Source organism: Suricata suricatta, chromosome 1 (assembly GCF_006229205.1).
Source record: "Suricata suricatta isolate VVHF042 chromosome 1, meerkat_22Aug2017_6uvM2_HiC, whole genome shotgun sequence".
Taxonomy (NCBI): Eukaryota; Metazoa; Chordata; class Mammalia; order Carnivora; family Herpestidae; genus Suricata; species Suricata suricatta.
The window spans coordinates 28,987,093-29,013,460 of record NC_043700.1 but is presented as its reverse complement, the minus strand read 5'-3'; the positions used below and the strand labels follow the sequence as shown (position 1 = coordinate 29,013,460).

General features: G+C 40.8%; 1 protein-coding gene across 2 annotated transcripts in view; it reads left to right on the top strand.

The window, feature by feature from the left end:
• The window catches only part of FUT10 (fucosyltransferase 10), a 76,394-nt gene extending 61,442 nt beyond the window's left edge, over nt 1-14,952 (top strand). For both annotated transcript variants that reach the window (XM_029935956.1, XM_029935964.1), the window contains 2 exons: nt 2,824-3,659; nt 14,241-14,952. In XM_029935956.1, coding sequence (XP_029791816.1) covers nt 2,824-3,659; nt 14,241-14,465 — 1,061 coding nt within the window. In that variant the 3' untranslated portion in view covers nt 14,466-14,952. The remainder of the gene's footprint in view (nt 1-2,823; nt 3,660-14,240) is intronic.
• Nucleotides 14,953-26,368: the final 11,416 nt, after the last annotated feature.

Below are 26,368 nucleotides of genomic sequence, written 5' to 3'. Positions count from 1 at the left end.
GTGGAGGGCACTTGAGGGGAAGAGCACTGGGTGTTGTATGGAAAACAATTTGACAATAAAATATTATGGAAAAAAAATCATTCAACTCAAAAAAAAAAATAATGAGAGATGTTTCTGGAAAGTTAGATCCCTTTAACTTTCCTCTCTGTTAAGAGATATTCCCACACTTTTAAAGATGGCCTCACTCCTACAAACTAAACAACTCAGATGGATATACTAGAGCCTTACACTCTGATTTTTAAAAAGCTGTGTTCAGCATGAATATAAATGGATGTTTCTTGCTGAGATTCCACGGGCTTTTGTTACTAGTAAAGATTGCATATGCACAGGACCCCCTACTCTTCTCCCCTTCCTTCCTTCCTACCTCAAGCCTCCGGTAGAACTTGGCGAAACGTATCACAAGCCAGCAAGCCCTCCTCTCCTAGTTACAGTGAATGAGGGGCTCATAATTGGTACCAGTCTTAAGTCCCATTCATATTATGAATACAATCCGAGTGGACCTAGAAACTGGCCACGGAAAGCTCTAGACATAGCTGCTGTCAGTGCCTGTTAGCCTTAACTGATGTGGATGAGCAGAGATGACGCTCAGGCCATCTCCCGTCTCTGAAGCACAGGAGGCAGGTGTCGTGTCCTGCCGCTGTCCTTTTCTGCATTTTGGATCTTTGCTGGGTCACAGCCCAGACGAGGCAAATCCAGAAGCATCCGTGTGCCATACAGCAGCCAATAGCCAGCCACTGGTGTCTGATCTGCTCACCCAAGACACCTGCGCCTGCCCCCTCCTGTTAATTATGGACCCACATTTGTTCTAATCATACCCCTCCAATCTTAATCTTGTATCTTGATCACTGCCTCTGACTCCTGTGGATAGGACTCCACTTCCTCCTCTCCCAGGCAGACGGCCTTGATTCTTATCACGCTTTTGGCAGAAACTTCATGCTCAAACTCAAGGGGTATGGGTTCCTGTTCCGATCGTTGACCAGTTGACCAGCAACCACTTCATGGGCAGATCGCCCTTCTCAAGTTCTCTCCTCTTTGACGTCTTCAAGTTTGTCTGTTAACTTTTGCTGATCATCTGACTCTACGTGTCATTAAATTTCAGGTGTGTAGATGAGCATTCTTTTTTTGTTTTAATGTTTATTTATTCATTTTGAGAGAGAGAGCACAGATGGGGAGGATCAGAGAGAGAGGGAGAGAGAGAATTCCAAACAGGTTCACGCTGTCTGTGCACAGCCGGCCATGGGGCTCAAATTCATGAACTGTGAGTTCATGATCTGAGCCAAAATCAGGAGTCAAATGCTTAAGCAATGGGGTCACCCAGGCGCCCCTGTTCTTTTTGATGCTAAAGGTTAAATATGGCAAATGCAGAGTAAACAAATACATAGTCATTTAAAAAAATTATTTATTTTGAGAGAGAGGGAGAGAGAGAGCGAGAGTAAATGGGGGTGGGGCAGAGAGAGAAGGAGAGAGAATGTCCCAAGCAGGTTCTCCGTGCTGTCAGCACAGAGTCCAACGTGGGTCTTGATCTCATGAACCATGAGATCATGACCTGAGCTGAAGTCAAGAGTTGGACACTTAACATGTTAGTCTTTCATTCCTGATCATTGAGAATAAAAATATGGTATCAAGATGGCAGTATTTTCTTCAGCAGTTTCTCTGTGCTCATATCTGTCCTCCACATACCTCATTTGATCTTCAATTGTTTAAAAGCCTTTCCTGATTAATTGACTTCATGATGTACTGTTGGCACCAAAGAGTGTATATTTATTTGAGAGAGTGCTGCACCAGCATTAAACAATTAATTTTTATGACTTCTACTAGAGAATATGTTTCTCTAGTAGAGATATGCATTTATTTGGGCTTTTTTTTCCCCCTGCAGTGGATGGTCATAGACAGATTTTTTTCTTTTTTTCTTTTTTTGCCATTTCCTTACATTTAAAAACTCAAATCAGGGGCCACAAAATCATCAGTGTCAGGAACACTTTAGAAATTCTGTTCCGTACTGTGGTATCGTCTTAATCCTTTCTCAGTTAATAGAAATCACTTCTTCCTGATTGAGTCTCCATCCACACTGTCAGGAAACTACTGTTTACCACATCCATCACTTCTGTCTTCACAGGATCATGTTTCAAAGGTTTCCCAATTAATCCTGTGGAAGCGAGAATCGCTCATAATTATAATCCTGTTATGCCTTCTTTATTTCTTGATGTGCTTGTTAATTCATGTCCATCCTGCCGCGGTCTGTAGCATAGTGCTATTATCAGCTGTTTTGTCTTTAAAAGCCTCTTGTCTACCATTTTGACTAAGATTGATTCACTGCACTTTGTTGAAATTGATCATTCTGGATGAAAAAAATCTATACCATATATTCATTGTGGCTACTTTTGCATGATTTCACTTTTTTTCAGTACATCAGTGCCAAGCTGGCCGCGTTCCCCTTTATGGCTTCCTTTCTCTTGCTTTTTTCTTTTTAAAAGACCGTCTATCTCTTTCTTTCTCCTGCTCTCTCTTAGGCAACCTCTCTGGGAAGAAAAGCCAATTGGCAGAGGGGGGTGACGGAATAAATTCTCACGTTAGAGCCAGGCTAGACACTGCTCCTATTTCTCTTTTTATAACATCAGAGACAGAGTCCCTTCTCCTTGGTGATCCTGCCCCTGAGCAGTGTGTAGGGTGGAAGTGCCATGGTGGACTGTGAGGCACTTTACAAACACTGTAGCTTCCTTCATTATTGCCCCAGGCTCCTCTGGGTTCTAATCTCACCAGGAAGACTCCTGCTGGACACTAAAGTTCCTTTGCACAGACTCATATTTTCTTTTCTTCTTCTAGGCACTGACTTTAACATAGATAGCTTACCTCTGCCCCGGAAAGCCCATCATGACTGGGCACTTTTTCACGAAGAGTCTCCGAAAAACAATTACAAGCTCTTTCACGAGCCAGTCATCACCTTGTTCAACTACACCGCCACCTTCAGCCGGCATTCCCATTTGCCACTGACCACCCAGTACTTGGAGGGCGTAGAAGTCCTGAAGTCTCTCAGATACCTGGTCCCCTTGCGGTCCAAAAACAGCCTTCGAAGAAGACTTGCTCCACTGGTGTACGTCCAGTCAGACTGTAACCCGCCATCAGACAGGGACAGCTATGTCCGAGAACTGATGACTTACATTGAGGTTGATTCCTACGGTGAGTGTTTACGAAACAAAGATCTCCCTCCGCAGCTAAAAAGTCCAGGCTCGATGGATGCGGATGGCTTTTATAGGATCATTGCACAGTATAAGTTTGTCCTTGCCTTCGAGAATGCGGTGTGTGACGACTACATCACTGAGAAATTCTGGAGGCCTCTGAAACTGGGGGTGGTCCCCGTGTATTATGGGTCCCCCAGCATTGCTGACTGGCTGCCGAGTAATAGAAGTGCTATTCTCGTGTCTGAATTTGCTCACCCTAGAGAACTGGCAAGTTACATCAGACAACTGGATCACGACGACAGACTATACGAGGCCTACATAGACTGGAAGCTGAAGGGTGAGGTCTCCAATCAGCGACTTCTCACTGCACTGAAGGAACGGAAATGGGGAGTACAAGATGTCCACCAGGACAACTACATTGATGCGTTTGAGTGTATGGTGTGCAGCAAGGTGTGGGATAATATCCGGCTTCAGGAGAAGGTGAGAGGGTCTAGGTTTGGTGAAGAGGCACTAGGAGAGCCATCTTGATGGCCTCTGACATTTTGCATCCTTTAAAAAAATTATTATTATTATTATTTTTTAAGCTTATTTATTTTGAGAGAGAGCAGGAGGGGCAGAGAGAGAAGGAAAGAGAAGAGAATCCCAAGCAGGCTCCGTACTGTCAGCATAGAGCCCGATGTGGGCTAGAACTCAACAAACCACAACATCATGACCTGAACCAAAACCAAGAGTCAGATGCTTAACCGACTGAGCCACCCGGGCACCCCGCCATTTTGCATCCTTCTGTGGTGGCCACTTGTACTCCTCTTCATCCCTATTAGACAGGCCAGGCGCTGCAGGAGGGTGAGTATTTCATTCCTTTCCTTCCTCATAAAGTTTACTAGTCACATCCTTCTTCCCGAAGGCCTTAAACTCCCTTTTATTGTTTCTTCCAGAGGACACCATGCAGCAGGTGCTGGGCAGTGATAGGGACAGGCTGCAGGAGAGGGAAGAAAAAAATACAAACTTGGAAAGTTCTAAATCTCATCCACATTGTCAGTTCTTTAACTTTTCCATCAGCGCTCTGGTTTCTGCCAGACCCCTTACACGCTTGCCTCACACTATTGCTTGGAAACGTATTTGCATTTCACGTGCACAATCTAACATCTCTCTGTCTCTTTCTGGCTTGTGCCTATTAATATAGAGAAAATATTCAAATAATGATGGATAATCCTTAAACTATTTCTTTTTCTTAAACTATTATAAAGAAATTTCTTAGTAATGTCTTCAAATTTTTTGATGCTCTTAACATTTGCTTACTTTACTTATTTATATTGGGAATGGTCCCACTTGATATATAGCTAGATTTGTTAGAAGGTAGTTTATTGAAATAAAAAGATTAGATTAATTTATCTTTGAAGTTAAAAAAGAGGGGTGTCTAGGTGGCTCAGTCAGTTAAGTGTCCCACTTTGGCTCAGGTCATGATCTCGCAGGCTCTGTGCTGCTTCTGGTTCTGTGTCTCCCTCTCTCTCTCTGCCCCTCCCCTGCTCACACTCTGTCTCTCTCTCTCAAAAGTAAATAAATGTCTTAAAAAATTTAAAAACAAAACTTAAGAAAGAAATGAGACGGCCCACATATACTACCTGGCCATCACCCATCATTCCCTTGCCGGACTCCCATAGACACATAACATTTTATGTAAGTTCTCTGGAGGCAAACAATTTTTGTTAAATATTGAAGTGTTTATTTTGGCCAGCATATTAACTTCGGCTCAGACATAAACCTAAACAGTTCATTGAATTATTTTTGTGTGTTGTATAGACAAGGCTTTCATATGCTAAACATGTACCTGTTTAGACAAATTTACAATATTTGAATCATTATTTCCTTCATTTTAATGAGTATAAAAATTTTAATTCTTTTACCTAGATTTATATAACAAAGATTTACTCCCAAAATCACTTATTTTAAGCCAAGCATCTTGGTTGCTATATAAACACTATTACATCGTTCTTCTCAGAGAGTAATCCTGACTAGCAACCGCTTCCTGTTTGACCTACTTTACAGGGCCACATCATGGCAAAAAGCAAAATCTACACACCCCAAAAGACGTGAAAAAGTAGAGACCATGTTAATTGCCCGTGCTATTCTAATTATTTATTCTGAACGTCAATTAACGCAGAAAACAGAACTTCTGAGGGTGATGATTTGCCTGAGGCTGTCTACCAAGGTCCTCGCCAGGCATGGCCATGACAGTCACAGAAAAGCAAAGAACTACACAAACGCTCACTGTGTCCGCACCTCACAGACGGCCTTTTGGAATGATTCCCGGGGACTGGAAGAGAGAGTGTAATGACATTGGTGGATAGCTTTGTCAGGGTTACAGGAGAATGCATATAGTCCTGCATTTCCAAAAGAAACAGCTAAACGGTGGTATTTCAGAGTGCCTGAAGGTGCTGTAATTGCATGTCCTTCTCTTTGGAGTCTTTGAAGAAAGGTAGATGGTGTAGGGTGTCCTCTGGCATTGCTCTGATCCCTCCCCGAGAGGTGGTCAGCAAGGATGATTAAAGGGCTTTGCTTGCATTTCCATGGACGTGCTATAATTCTCAGATGCTAATGTGCTCATTATTGAAAAGGAGAACAAAATGTACCGTGAAAGTAAATTAAAGGGGTATTAGACCAGTTCTTTACACTGGAATTTATTCGTTTTACAAGATTTGTTACAGCTTACACATGCCATGCCTTCAAGTAAGCTACTTATATGTGTTTCTTCACTGTTTCTCTTTCAGCCAAAGAAAAGCTAAAAGAAATAATTTGATTTCCTCAAACTCTGATTATTTTTCATCTTGTGACTGGCAATAATTTAATCATTGTATCTGGATATAGAAGATCCTATAAGAATATCAAATGCAGGGGCGCCTGGGTGGCTCAGTCAGTTAAGTGTCTGGCTTTGGCTCAGGTCATGATCTCACGGTTCATGGGTTCGAGCCCCGCGTCAGGCTCTGTGGTAACAGCTCAGAGCCTGGAGTCTGCTTCAGATTCTGTATCTCCTTTTCTCTCTGACCCTCCCCTGCTCGCGCTGTCTCTCTGTCTCTCAAAAATAAATAAAAAACATAAAAAATTACATCAAATGCATTTCCTCTTCCTCTACTCTGCTTCTCCCCTGCTCTCCCTCCACACAAACCTAGTGAATCATCTATTGCTGTGTAAACAATAATGTCGCAGACTTAGTGGCTTAAAGCCACACAAACGTATCATCTCACAGTTCCTTGTGGGTTAGCTCATTGCGGAGGCGGGTCCCCCGGAAGCCTGCAATCAAAGTATCAGTCAGGGCTGCGTGTTTACCCGGAGGCTCAACTGGGGACAGGTCTGCTTCTAAACTCACATGCTTGTGGGCAGATTCACTTCCTTGAGGCTATAGGACTGAGGGCTTCAATTTTCTTGTTGGCTGGAGGGTGGAGGCTGCCTTCGGCTTTCAGAGGCCACGCACATTCCTTGTCATGCCGGCTTTCCCAGCATGGCCACTTACTTTCTCAAAGCCAGCAAGGGAGTGAGAGAGTTCAGCAAGACCGGCACCGCCACCAGCCTATATGTAATCCCATACACATAATTACATACATTCCCTCATGTTTGCCCTGTTTTGTAGGTTAGAAGCAAGTGAAGATATCTTGCACACTCATGAGGAAAGGAACACAAGGGCATGAGCACCAGGAAGTAGAAATCATGGGGGCCATCTGGAGTCTGTCCACCACACCTGTTGAATCTGAGTAGGCTTGTTCTCTATGGTGTATGCGTTATTTATGTAGGGGAAAGTCTTCCGTATTGAATTCATTTTAGTCAAAGAACACTTAGTGATACACCATCCTGTCCTCAAAAAGGCTATAATAGGCAAGACAACATGTAATCATCAGAGATCTAACTTCACAGAATTGAGATAAGCTTTTATAAAATTAGCTTTGAGGTACAATCGATACCCAATAAACTGCACATATTTAAAATGCATGGCTTGACCCATACATGTGAAACTATCACCCTAATCAAGATGAAAAACATTTCTGCCCTCCCCAAGAGTTTCCTCCTGTCCCTCTTTAATCCATCCCCTTTGCACCCCCTTTCTCAGGCAACCACACATCCGCTTTTTGTCACTTCTGACAAAGAAGCTAAGGCACTTTTCTAGAATTTTATGTGGATGGAATCCTGTAATGATTCTCTTTTGTGTCTGGCTTCTTTCAATCCACGTGATAAAGTTGACATTCACCCACAACACTGTGCATATCAACGGTTCCTTTCTCTTTATTGTTGAACTTTCGCACATGCCAACGTGGCCTTATCCATTCAGCTGTTGATGAACATTTGACTTGTTTTCAGTTTCTGGCTGTTACAAATAAAGCTGCCATGAACATTCATGTACAAGTCTTTGCGTGGATGTACGTTTTCATTTCTCTCCTATAGATACCTAGGAGAGGAATAGCTAGGTTATATGGGTAGATGTATGTTTAACATTTTGAGAAATTACCAGACTGTTTTCCAATGTTACTCTGTCCCCGCCAGCATTGCATGGGAGTTCCATTCATTAACGGTCGGTGTGGTCAGTCTTAGTTTTTACGATTGTGCTGGGTGTATAATGGCATTTCACTGTGGCTTAATTTACATTTCTCTAGTAATTAATGATTTTGAGTATCCTTTAGTGGTTTGTTTGCCATCAACATCTTTGGTGATATGTCTCTTCAAATCTTTGTTCATTTAAAAAAGATTGAGTTGTCTTGTTATTCTTGAGCTTAAGAATTCTTCATATATTTTGAACAAATAACAAATGTTTTCTTCCAGTCTTTGGGTTGTGTTTCCATTTCCACAACAGTATTTTTTAAGGTGTACAAGTTTTTAACTCAAAGTCAACCACATCATTTTTTCCCTCTTATATTTATTTGCATGTTTTGTGTCTGGTATAAAAGTATTTGTTTAACCCAAGGTCACTAAAATGTGCTTCTATTTTATTCTAGAAACAATGTAGTTTTAGCTTTTACACTTAGGTCTGCTTTCCACTTAGATTTAATTTTTGTAATGCAGCATGGTGTAAGAGTTGAGGTTTGTTTATTTGGATATCCAATAGGATCAACGCCATTATTGGAAAGATTATTTTTTCATGATTGAATTACCTCTTTTTCCCCCCTAAACTCAATTGGCCTTCTGTATATAGGTTAATTTCTGGACTGATCAATATGTCTGTATTTAAGTACTGTAGCTTCATAATAAGTGTTAAAATGAGATAGTGTCAATCTTCCAACCTTGTTCTTTTTCAAAATTATTTTCATCATTTTAGCTCTTTTGCTTTAACTTATAAATATTAGGGTCAGTTTGCCAATTTATATCAGAATGCTTGCTAGGATTTTCATTGTGATTGTGTTGAGTGTTAAGTATCGATTTGGGCAGAATTGACATGTAAAACAATATTGAGACACTTAATCCATAAGAATGATATATTTGTCCATTTAGGTCTTCTTTAATTTCTTTAGACATGATTCTGGAGTTTCTTGTGTACAGGGTTTTTATAACTCTTTGGTCAAATTTATCACTAAGTAGTTCACATTTTTTGATACCATAATAAGTGGTATTTTTAAACTATATTTTCTGATCACTTGTTGCTAGTATATAGAAATAAAATTGATTTTGTATGTTGACTTCATAGACTGCAACCTTGTTAATTACACTGATTAGTTCTGGTATCTTTTTTAAAGTTTTTTTTCGGATATTTCTACATAGATGATCAAGTCATTTACAAAAGAAGGCAATTTTATCCCCCACCTCCAATCTATTTGCCTTTTATTTCTTCCCTTTTTCTTCTTTATTGTACTAGGACTTTCATTATAACTTTGAAGAGAATTGTTGGGATCCTATTTCTTCACCTAGTTCCCCATCACAGAGAGAATTGTTTTTCATCATTGTTTATGATATTAGCTGTAGGATTTTTGGTTGATGCCCTTTCTCAAGTTGAGAACGTTTCTTTGTATTCTTACTTTGATGAGAATTTTTTATTATGAGTGGATACAGAATTGATTTTCTGTATCCATTGAGACAATCTTATGGCTTTTCCTTTTTTAGTTTATTTAATTGTGAATTACAGTGATGATTTTTGAAGGTTAAATGACCTTGCTTTCTTGAGAGAAGCTTCACTTGGTCAAATGATTTTCTGGTATACGGTAGATATTGTTTTCCTCCCAATGTCTTGGCTAGTTTTCATATATGGTAATGCAGCTCTCTTGTTCCCTCTGCTCGTGTTTCCTGAGTTTGTGGAGATTTAGCATTATTTTTTCTATAACTGTTTGTCAAATTTACCAGTAATCCATCAAAGTTTTTCATTGTGGGAAGGTTTTTAAGTTTAAATTGAATTTTTTTAATAGATAGAAAGCTGTTCCTTCACCACTTTGTGAATGAGCTCTGGTAGATTGCGTCTTCTCAGGGATTTTTTTTTTCATTTTCTCCAAATTGTCAAATTGACTAGTATACCATTATCAGCATTCCTTTATTCCTTTAATATCGGTACCAACTGTATGTAACCTCTGTCATGTCTGATATTAATTTGTGTCTTTTTTCCATGATTAATCTAAATAGAGATTTATCCATTTCATTGATCTATTCAAATAATTAGCTTTTGATTTCATTATTTTTTCTTCTGTTTTATAATCTTAATGATTTCTGTTCTTTGTTTTAATTTTTCTTTATTTTATTTTCTTTATTTTTTAATATAATTTATTGTCAAGTTGTTAACATACAGTGTATACAGTGTGCTCTTGGTTTTGGGGGTAGATTTCTGTGGTTCATCACTTACATACAACACCCAGTGCTTATCCCAACAAGTGCCTTCCTCAATGCCCATGACCCATCTTCTTCTCTCCCCCACCCCAACCCCCATCAACCCTCAGTTTGTTCTCTGTATTTAACAGTCTCTTATGGCTTGCCTCCCTCTCTGTAACTATTTTTCCCCCCTTTCCTACCCCCATGGTCTTCAATTAATTTTTCTTAATTTGGACTTAATTTGCTCATTTTCAAATTTAAGGTAGAAACTTGGGTCATTGATTTTAAACCTTATATTTTCATAATATACATGTTTAATGCTATAAAGTTTCCTCTAATCACTGCTTGAACTACCTCCTAAAAATTTAGGTTATTATGTTAATATTAATTCAGTTTAAAATATTTTCAGTTTTCTGCCTTGCTGCCAATCTTCCTCCTGGGCATCTGATGGACATCCATGGAAAAGAGCTTTTGAGTGGATTCAAACTCTTCTTTTGTGTCTGGGCCTCCTAGGTATTCCAAACTGGCATGATAGCCCATACTTCACTGTTAAGAATTTGTTAAAAAAAAATTTAACTTGGGGCACCTGGGTGGTTCAGTTGGTTAAGTGTCCAACTCTTGATTTTGGCTCAGGTCATGATCTCACGGATGGTGAGATTGAGCCCGGCATCCCCGTCAGCACAGAGCCTGCTTGGGATTCTCTCCTCTCTCTCTCTCTCTCTCTCTCTCTCTCTCTCTCTCTCACTCACTCTCTCTCCTCTCTCTCTTTTTCTCTTTCACTCTCAAAATAAATAATTAACATTTTTTAATATGTTAACTGATTTCTTATTACCTATTTATATGATGACCACCTCTGTCTCCTGTGTTCTGTCAAAGGTTAAACAGATCGTGTGTCCATCTCTCCCTAGATGGGCTTGTCACTCTGGAATTCTGTTTACCTGGTTGCTGTATGATTTCAGTTCCCTGATGGCCTCAAGAAAAGTTATGAATTTTTAGATTACCTGACTTTGTCCTTGTTGTCAGAATAGGAGCCATGTTCTCTTTGGAAGCAAACTATTTGTTTATCATGCTTTAGAAACAGCTCATTCTTCTGCCTGGGACCCCAGCTGGAAAGGCAATTTGGGATGCTTAAACTTAGTTACTTCTAAAATGTCATAACTATTTCATCAGACACACTTCCTTCAGGTCACACTGTGAAATATTTCTACAAGAACACTAGAGTTAAGTGTCCATTTCATAAGATTATTTTCTTTGTGATATCTCCTCCAATGGAACTTTATCCTACACTGTTGAATGGACACTTGAGCGGGCAGGCAAGGAAACAGATATTAGTCCTGGCTTTCTCATATAAACGGTTATGCAAGGTCAGGGTTGGGAAGGTCATCCAATGGTATGTGGTCAGTATGGCTACCAGCTGATTGGTGATTCCAGTATCACGAACAAGTCATCTGCTGATTATCTTGGGACATTTCCAGTGCTGGGGATTGCATTATTTTTTAGGGTAGCCCATTTTATCTTTTGTTATAGTTTTGACAGTTCTTTATTTTGAACCTAGACTTTCCCTTTTATAGTCCATTCTCAGCTCCCTGCTTCTTACTCTTTAGTTCAATGGGATATCGCCTTGCATCTCTACATATTAGTCAATAAATATGAGCAGTGACCTCTCAAAAGTTGTTTGGTGATTGATAATCACTTTGCATCCTCCTTCCTTGATTATGTTCGGCTCTTGCTCCAAATACAATCTCTACCCAACCATAATCTCTCACTAAAGTAACCCCAATTTTGAGCCCACCTCTAGTTTTCTGGGGGAAAAAAAGTTATTGCTGTTTAGACTTCCCTGATCTTAAGTCTTAGCATTTTCTAATGGTTTGCTGTTAGGATTTGTCTTCTGGTTCTCTGTGCTCAGTGTTGTCTTGGTAAAGAAATCCTGCCCTAGTTACAGGCCCTTGGAAGCCAAACTCCATGTTCATTTGTCAGTGGTCCCCGAGAGCAGAGAGGTGTAGCCTTTACTCTCTGCCAAACATGTTAATTCACTCTTAAACTTAGAGTCCTTTCAGATGCTTGAAGAAACCTTTGTATGCATTCTAGGTCATCCCTTTTTTTCCGGCTACATCCTAATCTCTTCTACCGTGCTTCCTATGGGAGGTTTAACAAAGAGAATATGTTGATTCAACCGTAGGTAGGCACCCAAATTGTTATATTTCCAAATTAGCTTTTCTACTCTGCTTTCTAAATTCGCAATGGATGAAAATTCTAATTATTATAAATCCAACACATTATAAACCCTATTATCTTCACATTAAAAAAAAAGATATATATGCACATAGCTCAAAATATTGAATACTTCTGCAAAGTTAGTTAAAAAAAAAAAAAGCATGGGCGCCTGGGTGGCTCAGTTGGTTGAGTGTCTGATTTTGGCTCAGGTCGTAATCTCACAGTCCATGGGTTCTAGTGCCACGTTGGGCTCTCTGCTGACAGCTCAGAGCCTGGAGCCTGCTTGGATTCTGTGTCTCCTTCTCTCTCTGTACCTCCCCCACTCGCACTCTGTCTCTCTCAGAAATAAATAAACATTAAAAAAAAAGAGCCGTCTTTAACATTCCCCTTTTCTCCCTCCCCAGTAGCAATCTCTTACCACTACACTTAGCTAATTATTTTGGTATTTATCAATGTTTCTTTTAAATTTTTTCTTTAATGTTTATTTATTTTTGAGAGACAGAGACAGAGCGTGAGCAGGGGAGAGGCAGAGAGGGAGAGAGAATCTGAAGCAGGCTCCAGGTTCTGAGCTAGCTGTCCGCACAGAGCCCGATGTGGGGCTTGCAACCACAAACTGAGATCGTGACCTGAGCCAAAGTCAGATGCTTAACCGACTAAGCCACCCAGGCGCCCCAATATTTACCCAATGTTTCTAAATAACATGCTTATACAAACTAATCTTCTGATGTTTAAAAAAAAAAGGAGCCTGAGAGAACCCTTGCCCGACACTTGAGGATTTTCCTTTCCTATCTTTTTCTGTCGTGTTGACACCTCTATTTCTTGCAAGCTTTTCTCCCTTTTCCTGTGTTTGTACTTTTGATTGGTCCTACCTTTGGACAGCTTCTCGGGAAGGGGTATGTGAGGATGTCTAAAATGTCTTTAGTCTACTCTAACATGTAGGCACTAGTTTAGCTGAGTGGAAACTATCAGTTATTCTTGGGATTTGGAAGGCATTTGTATCACCTTTAAAAAAAAATCTTAATTTTGAAATGATTTTAAATTGACAAGAGAGTTACAGAGATGGTACCGAGTTCCGGAACACCCTTCACCTGGCCTCTCCTCTTGTTAGCATTGCACATCGGGACGCAGTACATGCATACACTGCTATTAACTCACTGGCAGACTGTAGTCCTGTTTCACCAGTTTTCCCACCAACATCTTTGTTCCAGGATCAAATCCAAGGTAGCAGGTTGAAGTGAGCTCTCGTGCCCCCTTGGGCTCCTCCAAACTGTGACAGCCATTCAGTTTCCTCATTTTTAATAACTTTGATGCTTTTAAAGAGTACTGGCCAATATTTCGGTAGACTGTCCCTCCGTGGATTTGTCTGATGTTTTCTCCTGTTGGAACTTGGGTGATGGATTTTGGGGCATCATATTGCAGTGGTGAAAGGCCCCTTCTCATCACACCTTATCAGGGGGTGCATGGCATCAATGCGACCTATTACTAGTGATGTTAACTTTGATCACTTGGTTTAAGGTGATCTCTGGTTTAATGTGGTTTCCTCCGTGAGGTTACTGTTTTGCCCTTTCCATTAAGCGAGTTGCTAAGTCCAGGCCATGCTCGAAGGGAGGGGAATTAAGCTTCACCTCCTCGAGAGAAGATATCACAATGTTTGTGGACAGATGTTAAAACCACCACAATAATGAATAAACATTTAGGGGGAGAGATTTTGAGGCTACACAAGTATTCTCTTTCTTCCCTAAAGGTTTACACCTTAATGGTAATATTCATCAGTTAGACTCACCATTGCTTTTTGACTTCCAGCATCCCTGTCAAGAAATCTAAAACCATCCTCACTTCTGATCATCAGAATTAGAAGTTTCCTGCCAGGGAGGTTGTAGAGTCTCTCCCTTATTTCCTGGGTTCTGAAATCTCATAAAAATATTTGGCAAGAGACTATTTGTTTCACCATGGAGTGAAGACACTTGCTTTCAAAGGAAAAGTACGTGTTGGGTACTATTATTGTGAGGCAGGAACATAGGACTTGTGCTTCCTTCTCATGTAGTTTTAATTCTTTTCTCCTCTCTCCCAATGCAGGGCTTACCACCCAAAAGATGGAATGCGGAAGTTACCCACCTGAGCTGTCCGGAGCCCACGGTGTTTGCTTTCTCACCTCTGACTCCACGTTGGAGCTCTTTGAGGGAGATATGGATACCAAGCTTTCAACAGTCCAAGAAAGAAGCTCAGGCACTAAGGTGGCTGGTTGATAGGAATAAAAATTTTTCAGCTCAAGAGTTTTGGGCCCTAGTATTCAAGGATTAATTTCTGCCAGAACGATAGTGACTGAGGGGCTCTCTTGAGGTTTATTTTCTAGGTTGCCTTAATACATGAATACGCTGCCTTGTTGACCATCCTTCTGGATGAGGATTAACTGCTGGAGTACTCATAATGAGCCCTCTCAGATAATGGATATGAATTGTCCTTGGCGGTCACCTCTATATTTTTTATACTGAAACAGTAAATATGTCTTATGGACACCTTTGGTTTCTGTGTCTGGCCTGATGCACCTGCCGCCTTCTGTGGACATTGAGCTAAGGTGGAGAGAGTGCTTTCTTCGCCTCAAGGGAGGCAGAGGGTGGAGCTGTGGATTCTTGATACTCACCTCACTGTCTGCAGCTTATTAGTATTTGGCAAGCCCAGTGTCCTGATGCTAAGCATGAACATGAAATGCATTAGAACTTGGCAATGAGAGATTCCATCTGTTGGTTTCCAGGGATGTGAGCGAGTAATAAAAGCTGTGTGGATTTTATCTGATGTTTACTCCTCAAGTCAGAACGTGTGCATGTCCGCCTTCTCATTACTCTCACTACCTCTCTTTTCTTTTCACCTTGCCCTGTGTCCTTCCCCTCTTTCCTCCCAAAGTGGAATGTCTTCTGAAGGCATGCCTTCTCCCTGTGTGTTTTGAACAGGGAGACGTTCTCAATTGTCTCTTACCCTGCAGAGCAGAATAATCATCCTATGACCCAAGCTGGACTCCCTGTTCGCTTCCATCAATGCGAGCGTAGACGTGAATGTCCCCAGGAACCCCAGTTGTGTTGAAGGGGATTTGTTTTTTCTTAGGATGCTATGATGGTGGGCAGCCTCACTGGTTTGTGAGTGTTCCCTGTCATTTCTGACCCGGTCCCAGAGAAGGTTTGGCTGTCCTGGCGGGATCATCTAGTAGAGAGCTTCGTGAAGGACAAGGAGAGAACACTGGCTCACCCATGTGAGGGTGGGGAGGCTTTTAGAGGATACTAAAGCCTGTTGCCACCCAATGTGTCGTGGCTTTGGTGCTCCTTATTATGGAAAGACATAAGCCACAGAGGACAACAAGAGTCCCTGATACTCATGTCCCCAGTGTGGCAAAACTTACCACTCCTGTGATACCAGCTCCCCCTTTATCCCAAACCAGCGCCTTTACATGTCAGCCATGAACAGTCTCTTCCATATGTAGTGCTCTAAGCGAGGCCTGAACTGTACATTCTAGGAAAGGTCACATCGCTGGGGGAGGGTGTCTGACTGGGTCCTTCTCCATCCCAGCCCTGCCATTAGCCGACTATGACTCAGTACAAATCTCTTACCCTCCCTAGGCCTTAGTTTCTGGCCCTAAAAAGAAGCGATTGGGCTGGTCACTGAAGTTGTTTTCTGTGTCACATTCTTTGTTCATCAAAACGAAGTTTATGTATGAAGATGTTACTAAGGCGGTAACAAATCATTCAGAGCCTCTGCATGGTTTTCAAGGGAAGAACAGTCTTCTTTGGAGGAAGAAGCATCCTTTTTGGGTAGTGTTAGGGAGAGAAAGTCGTTTCTCTCGGCCATTTTTTCTGATACTATCCAAACAGAAAGCTTTGGAAAGGATGATTGTGAAAGGACCAGACTTTAAGTTGTATATTAAGAGTTTTCTTGTGGTTGTACTCATAAAAGACAGCCCAGGCTGGATGGGGCCTCTGGGGACTTAGTACCAGATAGCTTCAGTTCTCCATAAACGCCTACACTAAGACCTAGTCTTTATATGCTGCACGCATGTTTTAAAGCTCAACATTGCATGTAGTTTTGTTCTGTCGTGGTTCTTCATCAAGACCCCATAGGTAAAAGTCTCCCTAAACTTTTCTGAAATATGTAGCCCTCAACAAGTTTAGTGAAATGAATAATTGACCATTTAACATGGGGTAAACATTTTCTGGAGGAAGACGTCAGAGGAGAGAAAATTCCACAGGATTGAAAATGAGGTGTGTTTCAAGGAAAATAGACTAGGAGTTCTTTGGGACTTTTTGAGTACCCATAGACTTGGGGCTTTATTATCGTTGTTGTTTCACATATGTGCCTCGTGTCATAGGATCTTCATTAACAAGATGATGCCCTCGTCTGTGATCCTTGCTGTCATGGAGTGAGAGGTGTGTCCCCACTATAGCAGATTCTTCTCTGCAGATGGGGAGCTACATATTTTTGAGGTCCATGCAACCCCCTCCCTAACATTGTATCTGTTGATCCCATCAGATCACACCTTTCTCTTTACCTCGGTGTCTACATTTTGAACTATGATTAAGAAAGAGCCCTATCCAGGGGCGCCTGGGTGACTCAGTCAGTTAAGCGGCCGATTTCAGGTCATGATCTCACAGTTTGTGGGTTCGAGTCCTGCGTTGGGCTCTGTGCTAACAGCTCAGAGCCTGGAGCCTTTTTCAGATTCTGTGTCTCCTTCTCTCTCTACCCCTCCCCCTCTCATGCTCTGTCTCTCTCTGTCTCAAAAATAAATAAACTAGTGAAAGAAAGAAAGAAAGAAAGAAAGAAAGAAAGAAAGAAAGAAAGAAAGAAAGAAAGAAAGAAAGAAAGAAAGAAAGAAAAAGAAAGAAGAAAAGAAAGAAAGAAAGAGTGAGTCCTATCCCACAGGGCTGCTGTGAGGACCCTCTCATGGCTGGGAAGGAATGTGTGCGGTGCAACATTGTGTTCAGTGCATTGATATGTTTTGCTTCCTTCATTCTCCAAGACTGTTTTTCAAAGTGATATGACAAGGTGGATAGAAACCTTTTCAGAAATGTTGAAGAGAACACTTACCAATGCTAGTCAATAGTCTTCACAATCTTCATGTGAAAGTGAGGTAACTTTGACCTGTGATCACGTAGTAAATATAAAATTTCAGAACCCCAATGCTGACTGGCTTATTTGTTGCTATTTTTTTTTTTGAGAGACAGAGAGAGAGACAGTGCAAGCAGCAGAGGGTCAGAGAGAGAGGGAGACATGGAATCTGAAGCACGCCCAGGCTATGAGCTAGCTGTCAGCACAGAGCCTGATGTGGGGTTCGAACCCAGGAACCATGAGATCATGACCTGAGCCAAAGCCAGACACATAACCGACCGAACCACCCAGGTGCCCCACTTAGTTGTTGCTATTAAGGGCTAGATTCTGGTGACTAGAATATCAGTTGAGATTATTATCATTATCAGTAACAGATTGAACACAATCAGTGTTCTATGCACTACTCAGAAGGAGAAAACATCGGCAAAAATGAGCATCATTCCTTTGGAGTCACACATTGTATATGACACGTAGGAGAACGACCCAGTGTCTACAGAATACTATATGAATCCAAGCACAACGCAGGCCTAAGCTTGAGATACCAAGTGTCCTACTGTGCATCTAAAAAAGTCCTTAGTGTCACTCATAATTCCTGCTAATGATGACCAGGCATTAGGATCATCCAATGTAGAGTTAATTTTCAGTTAATGATGTTGATTATCGAAGGCAACATGGGTACAGTTCTGCATGAATGACATATGTCTTTCTTGGAATTTTTCAAGGTATAGGACATAGAAATTCACAGGCTAAGAATAATGGTGGTTAGTTTTGCGATCCTGAATATTCTGTGAGGAACTTTCTTGCCCTTCTTTAAGGAATCTCCTTGTTTTTGTTTTCATTTTTGTTGTTTTCATTAATGACACTGCCTTTCCTGCATAATCCTAAATCAACATATATCTTTATTTTTCTCTGATTTCAGAAATTAAAAAATGCCTAAAAATCTTGAGATACAGAATTTTGAGCTATGACTTTAGAATGACAAGACCGGGTTTTAGTCTGCAGTCTCCAGTGTACCATCTGTATTCCATTGGCCAAGTTATTTGGCCCCTCTAAGCTTCAGTTTGCTCACTGAGAAGAGCTTATTCTATGCCAGACTCGCTGTGAGGTTGCTGTGAAGAGTCAGTGAGCCAGTAGCCATCTTCACTGTACCAACGCTCACTGTCGTTCGTGGTTACACCTATCCGTGGCCATTAGCCTTTACGAAGACCTTGACTGAGATTTGTGCAGCACAAAGGAATTGGTACCCTTCTGTTCTTCACTTAGTTATTTGATACATATTGATTGTTAGGAGATAGGAGTTGTGTTTGGCACCTTAGATGTGGATTAGACATGGGAGAGAGGTGTGAAGTGGTCTGGGTAGGGACCAAGGAATGCTCAAATTGTACTGGCTCTCCCTTCCATGGGATTTTGGATGGAGTTTTACACAAAGCTCCTAATAGCATCATGGGAATCAAACAACCTCTTTATGGTGGCTTTGCAAACCCAACTAAACCCAGTGCAGGGGCACTGGGTGGCTCAATTGGTTGAGTGTCTGATTTCGGCTCAGGTCTTGACCTCACAGGTTTGTGAGTTCAATCCCTGCATTGGGCTCTCTGCTGTCAGTGCAGAGTCTGCCTCAGATCCTCTGTCCCCCTCTCCATGACCCTCTCCTGCTCATGCTCCGCTCTCTCTCTCGCTCTCTCTCTCCCTCTCTGTCTCTCTCTCTCTGTCTCTCTCTCGGTCTTTCTCAAGAATAAACATTAAAAAATATATTCAAACCCAGTGCAATGTTGTCTGGCAAAAGCCTTTCAATTTTGCAGTTCTCCATCTTGAGGGGAGCCTGTCTGGTGTGCCTATGCCAAGAGAGGAGAGAAGGTGACCAGGTCTGGAAATTCTGCCTCTACTTACTTGTTAACTGAAAAAAAAACAAACAAACAAAAAAAAAACAAAAAAACAAGAAAAGATGAGGAACCTGCTCAGGACTTCTCCTGAGAGAGCAGCCCTGTTGTGCATTTTGTATATTACTGATGCAAGAATATGAGTGCAATGCACGGGAACTCCCTGTTAAGTCCTAGGAACCTCTCCCACTAATAAAATATGGCCCATAGGGCACCTTTGTCTAATGCATTAATGACCCCACTGATGATGGTGGTGGGGATTATTAAGGAGATGGGCGAGAGGCTGAGGTGTGCGGAGGAGCAGAAGTGACTCCAAGTTTTTGTCAACTCAACTCATTGTATTTAACAGCCAAGCCTGTGGTCATTTGGATATGCAACTGTATCCTCAAGGGGTTTGACCAGCCGTGATTGACAGGGACCTCCTTTCACTTTCCTGAGGCTTCTTCCCAGATAACTACCCTTCCTCCTTTGTGTCCCCTTGGAACCACTGACACAAGAAGTTCAGCTGTTGTCTCTGAAGCTTCCAAAATGAGTCAGGAGGGACAGTGATTGGGGCACCTGGGTGACTCCGACTGTTGAGCATCTGACCCCTGGTTTCAGCTCGGGTCATCCCAGGGTAGTGTCCTGCGGTCGGGCTCTGTGCTGAGCATGAAGCCTGCTTGAGATTCTCTCTCTCCCTCTGCCCCTCTCCCCTGCTCTCTCTCTTTCCCTAAAATAAAAAATAAAATAAGAAAGGACTAGATGCTGCTAAATGCCTCCCAGGGGCATTTGTGCATTAGGTGAAAACTTTATCCCCTATTTTATTTCATACGCAAACTATCATCCAACCTAGTTCACTAGAGGAGGTTACACAATCAGCCTGAATAGGCCATTATGAATACTTGGAGTTTTACTGTCACACACTCCTCAATTTTCAAAAAATGGATTGAATAGGTAAATGAAGGGATGTAGCGGCCATCAGGGTGGGTAAGGGGTGATCTTAATGGTTTCCAGACAGGGGCATTATCTTATCCCAGGAGCCTTTGAAATCAGCCAACTTTAAGCTGCTTCTTCTATATACAGGTCAACATGACTATGGGAACGTATCTGGTGAGTCATACAAAAAAGGGTAGTTTTATTTAAGAGTGTCCTTGATGAAACAATAAAAATGACTAATTTTATTAAACCTTGATCTTTGAGTACATGTCTTTTTTTAATGTTCCGTGTGACAAAATGGGGAGGTATCCATAAATCACTTCTACCTCTCAAAGCACAGTGGGAATCGCAAGCAAAAGCACTCGTGTGATTGTTTGAGGTGTGAGCCGATTTAGCAGCTTTTTCATGTAATATCATTTTTACTCAAAAGAGCTTCTGACAACCTGGGCTCTCCAGGCTTGGGATTCTGTCCATCATCTTCATGAACCCAAAGGGAGCCTGTTGCATTAAGAAAACTGATAGATGTTGTTGCCCGTGATAACATTTCAGCTTTGAAGTGAAAGTTACAATTTTTAGAAAACTAATTTCCACCACTTTGAGCTCAGCAACTTCCTGATACTTCAAGACCTTCCTGATGTGATTGGTGGTGATACTAACAAATGCTGCTTCTGAAAACAGAGATGATGAGTAAGTGTTTTCAGTTTCTTAGTTTGTTGTTATAATACTAAAAAAGGAAAGATGGTATCAAATACTGGAGAGGGAACCATTTTTTAAAACTTAAATTCTTTTTAGTTCAAGACTTCCGTAAGTAAAACTGGAACTTCCAGAGATTTTTAAAAATTATTGGTTACTTACTTGATAATTGGGGTAAATAGGGGCACCTGGGTGGCTCAGTTGGCAGAATGTTCGACTCTTGATTTGGGCTCAGGTCATGATCCCATAGTTGGTGGGATTGCGCCCTGCATCAGGCTGTGCTGACAGTGCACATCCTCCTCGGGATTCTCTTTCTCTCTCTCTCTCCCTCTCTTTGCCCCTCCTCTGCTTGTGCTTTGTCACTCTCAAAATAAATAATCTTTAAAAAAAGAAAGAAAGAAAATTGGGGTAAGATAACAAGAGTGAGAGGTTTCATTGAGGGAAAAGAAGCCTTTGTTTTTTAAGTGGGAAACAAGAAAAAAATGTATAAAGAAACAGGAAAAATATTTTAAAAATAGATCAAATTATCATTATTTAGGTGACAATGTCAGGCTGCCTGGAATTTATTAATGTATTGAATACATTTTTATTGAGCTCTTACTAAGTGCCAGGAATTATTCTGGCCATGAGCTACAGGAGTGAATGGAACTCACCAAGCCACTGCCAATCATAGAGCTGACATTCAGATTTGTTTAGGGATATGCAAATGGAGATGCTTTAGCAAAATACAAATCACTGCCTGGAAGCTTTATTTATTTTATTAGAGCCCCATGGGCTGGGATTTACCTCCTGATGCCTTATCACCATATTTGAAACATGAGATGTGATATAAATGGGTTATACTGATAGAGTGTATTAAACATGCTATATTGACAAGATGAGTTAAAACTACTAAAAGTTCAGGGGCAGCTGGGGGGGGGCTTAGTTGGTTAAGCGTCTAGCCCTTGATTTCAGTTCAGATCATGATCTCACGGTTCATGAGATAGAGTCCTATGTTGGGCTCCACACTGAGTGTGAAGCCTGCTTGGGATTCAGTCTCTCTCTCTCTCTCTCTCTTTCTCTCTCTCTCTCTCCTTTGCCCTCTGTCGCTCCCCTGTTCTCTCTCTTAAAATAACTAAACATTTTTTAAAGTAAAGAAAAAATAAGCATTTAAATTTGAAGTGAGTTGGCAAGTCTAGAAGCAAATCCTGTCTCTATTCTTTTCACTGTTTACCCATTGTTTTATTCCTGTTTCCCAGAAGAGGAGGCATTTCTTCTGTCAACACTGGGTGATTTCTGGCAAGAATAAGAACTCTGACTTGGGGATTGGCAATAAAGATGGCGGCCCCCCGGGCAAGCAGGTCCGCTCTGCCGAAAGCATCTGTTCACTGTAAGTATAGAGGCTGGGGCCAGTCAGCGTTTGCTTTGTCCTAGTGCCTGGAAAAGTTTTATCTTACAAGCTCTATTCAGTCATTATGTGTATAGTTCACACACCATTAATAAGAAGACTCATTTCAGCACTGAAATAATATTATCTGCTAGTCTGCAAGGACACAGGTCACTTAGATGAGCATCTCTAAGCAGTGAAGTACGATCACAGATGTCTTCTATTTCCTGTTTCCTTGTCTAAAATCCCAGCCTCCATATGCAGTCAGCCTGCAGGTGATGGGGCAGGAACCATAAAATGGAAACCTGTAATGTCCCCTCCTTCCTTGTTTGTTTGTTGATTTTTGCTGTAGCTCTAGGGGTGCCATTAAAAATACATTTTGGTAATGTTTAATCAGAAAGATGATGCCCCCCTCTGTGCCTTTTCGCAGAATATATTTTCTGGAAAGACTGTGACAATAGGCTGATGACCTTACGATTTATTGTCCAAACTGGGACACTCTTGAGTGAAAGGGGGAACCATTAATTAAGCCAGGACAATAGATATAAACTAGGATGCAGGGTCATCCTTACCATAGGGAATGTAGGCAGCCACGGGGCGTTTCAGCACCACTATATTCCAGAACAGTCTCTGAGCATGGGGTGCTCAGATGAGGAAAAGTATTTATAGTATTTATTAATAGATACCGGATGCTATACTACGTAGTGGCTTTTAGTGGTTACAATCGCCGTTTGAGGTGGATAGTTTTCTCCCCTGCTTTTATAATACAAAACACACCAGGGGCACCTGGGTGGCTCCTGACTCTTGGTTTCGGCTCAGGTCATGACCTCAGGGTTCTTGAGTTTAAGCCTCGCATCTGGCTCTGTGCCGTCAGTTTGGGATTCTCTCTCTCACTCCCTCTCTGCCCCTCCTGATCGCGCGCTCTCTCTCTCTCTCAAAATAAATACACTTTTAAAAACTTTTTTAAAAATTAAAAAAGAACACAAAACTTCATTTAATCATGGTGGGATGACACTGTAAACATGTTTGAAGGGACAGAAGCCATTATTTAAGTGTTGCCAATAGCGTTTTTAGTGGTAGAGATCTCTACATCTCTTGACCTCCAGCGAGAACCTTTCCATCAGTTGGTTTACATGTGGAAAGTTCGGGTGACGGGGTCTCCTTTGTTCGGGAGGAAGGAAGGCATTTTTGTGCTTAGGAAAGGTAGTTCACTCATACACCTTAGTTATGGAAAAATCAAAAACTAACTATGGGGAAGAAGTGGAGATTTGAGTAGAAAAAATGTTGTGGACTCTAGGAAAGCACAGACTCAAAGCACCTGTTCTCCCCAGCTAACAGACCCTGTTTCCTCACGCATCTTCTTTTGACAAATTAGAACTGCAGACAAGTGGTAAGAATAATATAAATAACACTCAATGTTTCTTCAGTTAGATTCACCAGTTCATAACATTTTTCCACTTTTGCTTTACATCTTTTTAATTTCTTTTTGCCATTTAAAAGTAAGTTGTAAAAGAAAAGACATCCAAGTTGGTAAGGAAGAAGTAAAACTTGCACTATTTGTAGATGATGTGATACTCTACATAGAAAAATCCTAATGACTCCACCAAGAACACTACTAGAACTGATAAATGAGTTCACGGAAGTCACAAGATGCAAAAGCAATGTGCAGAAATCTGTTGCATTTCTATACACTAATAATAATGAAGCAGCAGAAAGAGAAATTAAGAAAATTCCATTTATACCAAAAATTGTAAGATAACGAGGAAGACAGCTTATAACCAGAGATGAAAGACCTGTACTCTGAAAACCACAGAGCATTAGTGAAAGAAATTCAAGATGACACAAAGAAATGGAAAGACATTTCATGCTCATGGATAGGAAGAACAAATGTTGCAAAAATGTCTATACTCCCCAAAGCCATCTACAGATTTAATGCAATCCTTTCAAAATATCAATAGCATTTTTCACAGAGCTAGCACTAAAAATTGTAAAGTATATATGGAATCACAAAACACCTCTAATATCCAAAATAGACAAAGCAGTTTTGAAAAAGAAAAGCAAAGCTGGAGGTATCCCAATCCAGACTTCAAGTTATGTTATAAAGCTATAGTCATCAAAACAGTATGCTACAGGCACAAAACAGTATGGTACTGGCACAAAAATAGACACACAGATCAATGAACAGAATCAGATACCAAGAAATAAACCCACAAATATATGGCCAGTGAATCTTTGACAAAGCAGGGAAGAATATCCAATGGGAAGAAGGTAGTCTCTTCCACAAGAGGTGTTGGGAAAACTGGACACCTACACGCAAAAGAATGAAACTGGACCGCTTTCTTACACCATACATAAAAGTAAATTCAAAATGGATTCCTGAAACCACAGCAGTTCCTAAAAAGGGCACAGTCAGTAATGTCTCTGACATAGGCCATAGAAACATTTTTCTAGATAAGTCTGCTGAGGCAAGGGAAGTCAAAGCAAAAATAAACTACAGGGACAACATCAGAATACAGTGCTTCTGCACAGCTAAGGAAATAATCAACAGAACTAAAAAACAATGAATAAAACTAAAACCTATTTTCCCAACAGAATGGGACAAGATATTTGCAAATGATATATCCAACAAAGGGTTAGTATCCAAAATATATAAAGAACTTGTAAGACTCAACACCCAAAAAACAAAAGAATCCGATTTAAAAATGGGCAGAAGAGGGGTGCCTGGGTGGCTCAGTTGGCTAAGTATCCAACTTTGGCTCAGGTCATGATCTCACAGCATGTGAGTTCAAACCCCATGTCGGGCTTTCTGCTATCGGTAGTACATAGTCCTCTTCCAATTCTATGTCTCCTTCTCTTTCTGCCCCTCCCCAGCTTGTTCTCTCTCTCTCTCTCTCTCTCTCTCTCTCTCAAAATAAATAATAAAAACTTTTAAAAAATGGTCAGAAGACATGAACAGACATATCTTCTAAGAAGACATCCAGATGTCCAACAAATACATGAAAAGATGCTCAACATTACTCATCATCAGGGACATATAAATCAAAAGTAGGATGAGATATCACCTCACATTGTCAGAATGGCTAAAATCAAAATACAGGAAACAACAGGTGTTGTCAAGGATGTGGAGAAGATGGAAACTTCTTGCTCGATTGGTGGGAATACAACCTGAGGCAGCCACTGTGGAAAACAGTATGGAATTTTCTTTAAAAGTTAAAAAAAAAAAGGGGGTGCCTGGGTTGCTCAGTCGGTTAAGTGTCCAACTTTAGCTCAGGCCATGATCTCATAGTTTGTGGTCTCTGTGCTGACAGCTGGCTCAGAGCCTGGAGCCTGCTTCAGATTCTGTATCTCCCTCTCTCTTTGACCCTCCCCTGCTCACATTATCTCTCTCTGTCTCTCAAAAATAAATAAAAACCATTAAAAAAATAAATTAAAAAAATAAAAGTTCAAAAAAGGAGTACTCTACACCCCAGTAATTTCACTATGGGGTATTTACCCCCAAAATACAAAAACACAGGGTTACATGCACCCCTATGTTTATAGCAGCACTATTTACAATAGTCATATTATGGAAGCAGCCCGTGTCCATCAATAGATGAATGGATAAAGAAGAAGTAATTTATGTACACGATGGAATATTATTCAGCCATAAAAACTGAAATCTTGCCATTTACAATGACGTGAATGGAGCTAGAGAGTGAAATGAGTCAGAGAAAGACAAGTAACATATGACTTCACTCCTATGTGGAATTTAAGAAAGAAAGCAAATGAGCAAAGGAAAAAGAGAGACAAGCCAAGAAACAGACTTAACTACTAAGAACAAATTGATGGTTACAGAGGGGAGGTGGGGGAGCAGGGATAAAATAGGTGATGGGGATTAAGGAGTGCACTTGTAATGTAGGGAATTGTTGAATCACTGTACTGTACACCTGAAACTAATATAACACTGTGTGTTAATTACACTGGGATTAAACAAAAGAAAGTTGCAAACGTCACCTCTCCTCCAACTTCTATGGAGGCCATTCTTCTAAATAACCACAACCCCATGATCACACATACTCAAGAAATCAAACACTGATACAATAATATCATTTAATACACACACCATATTCACAGTTTCTCAACTGTATGAAAGATGAGTTATTATAGCTGTTTCCTTTTTTTAATCCAACTGAGAATCACATATTTTCTTTATTTCTTCTTTATTGTTAGTTTTTAGTTTAGCAGAGTTATCTTGTTTTGCTTTGTTTTGCTTTCCTTTTGAT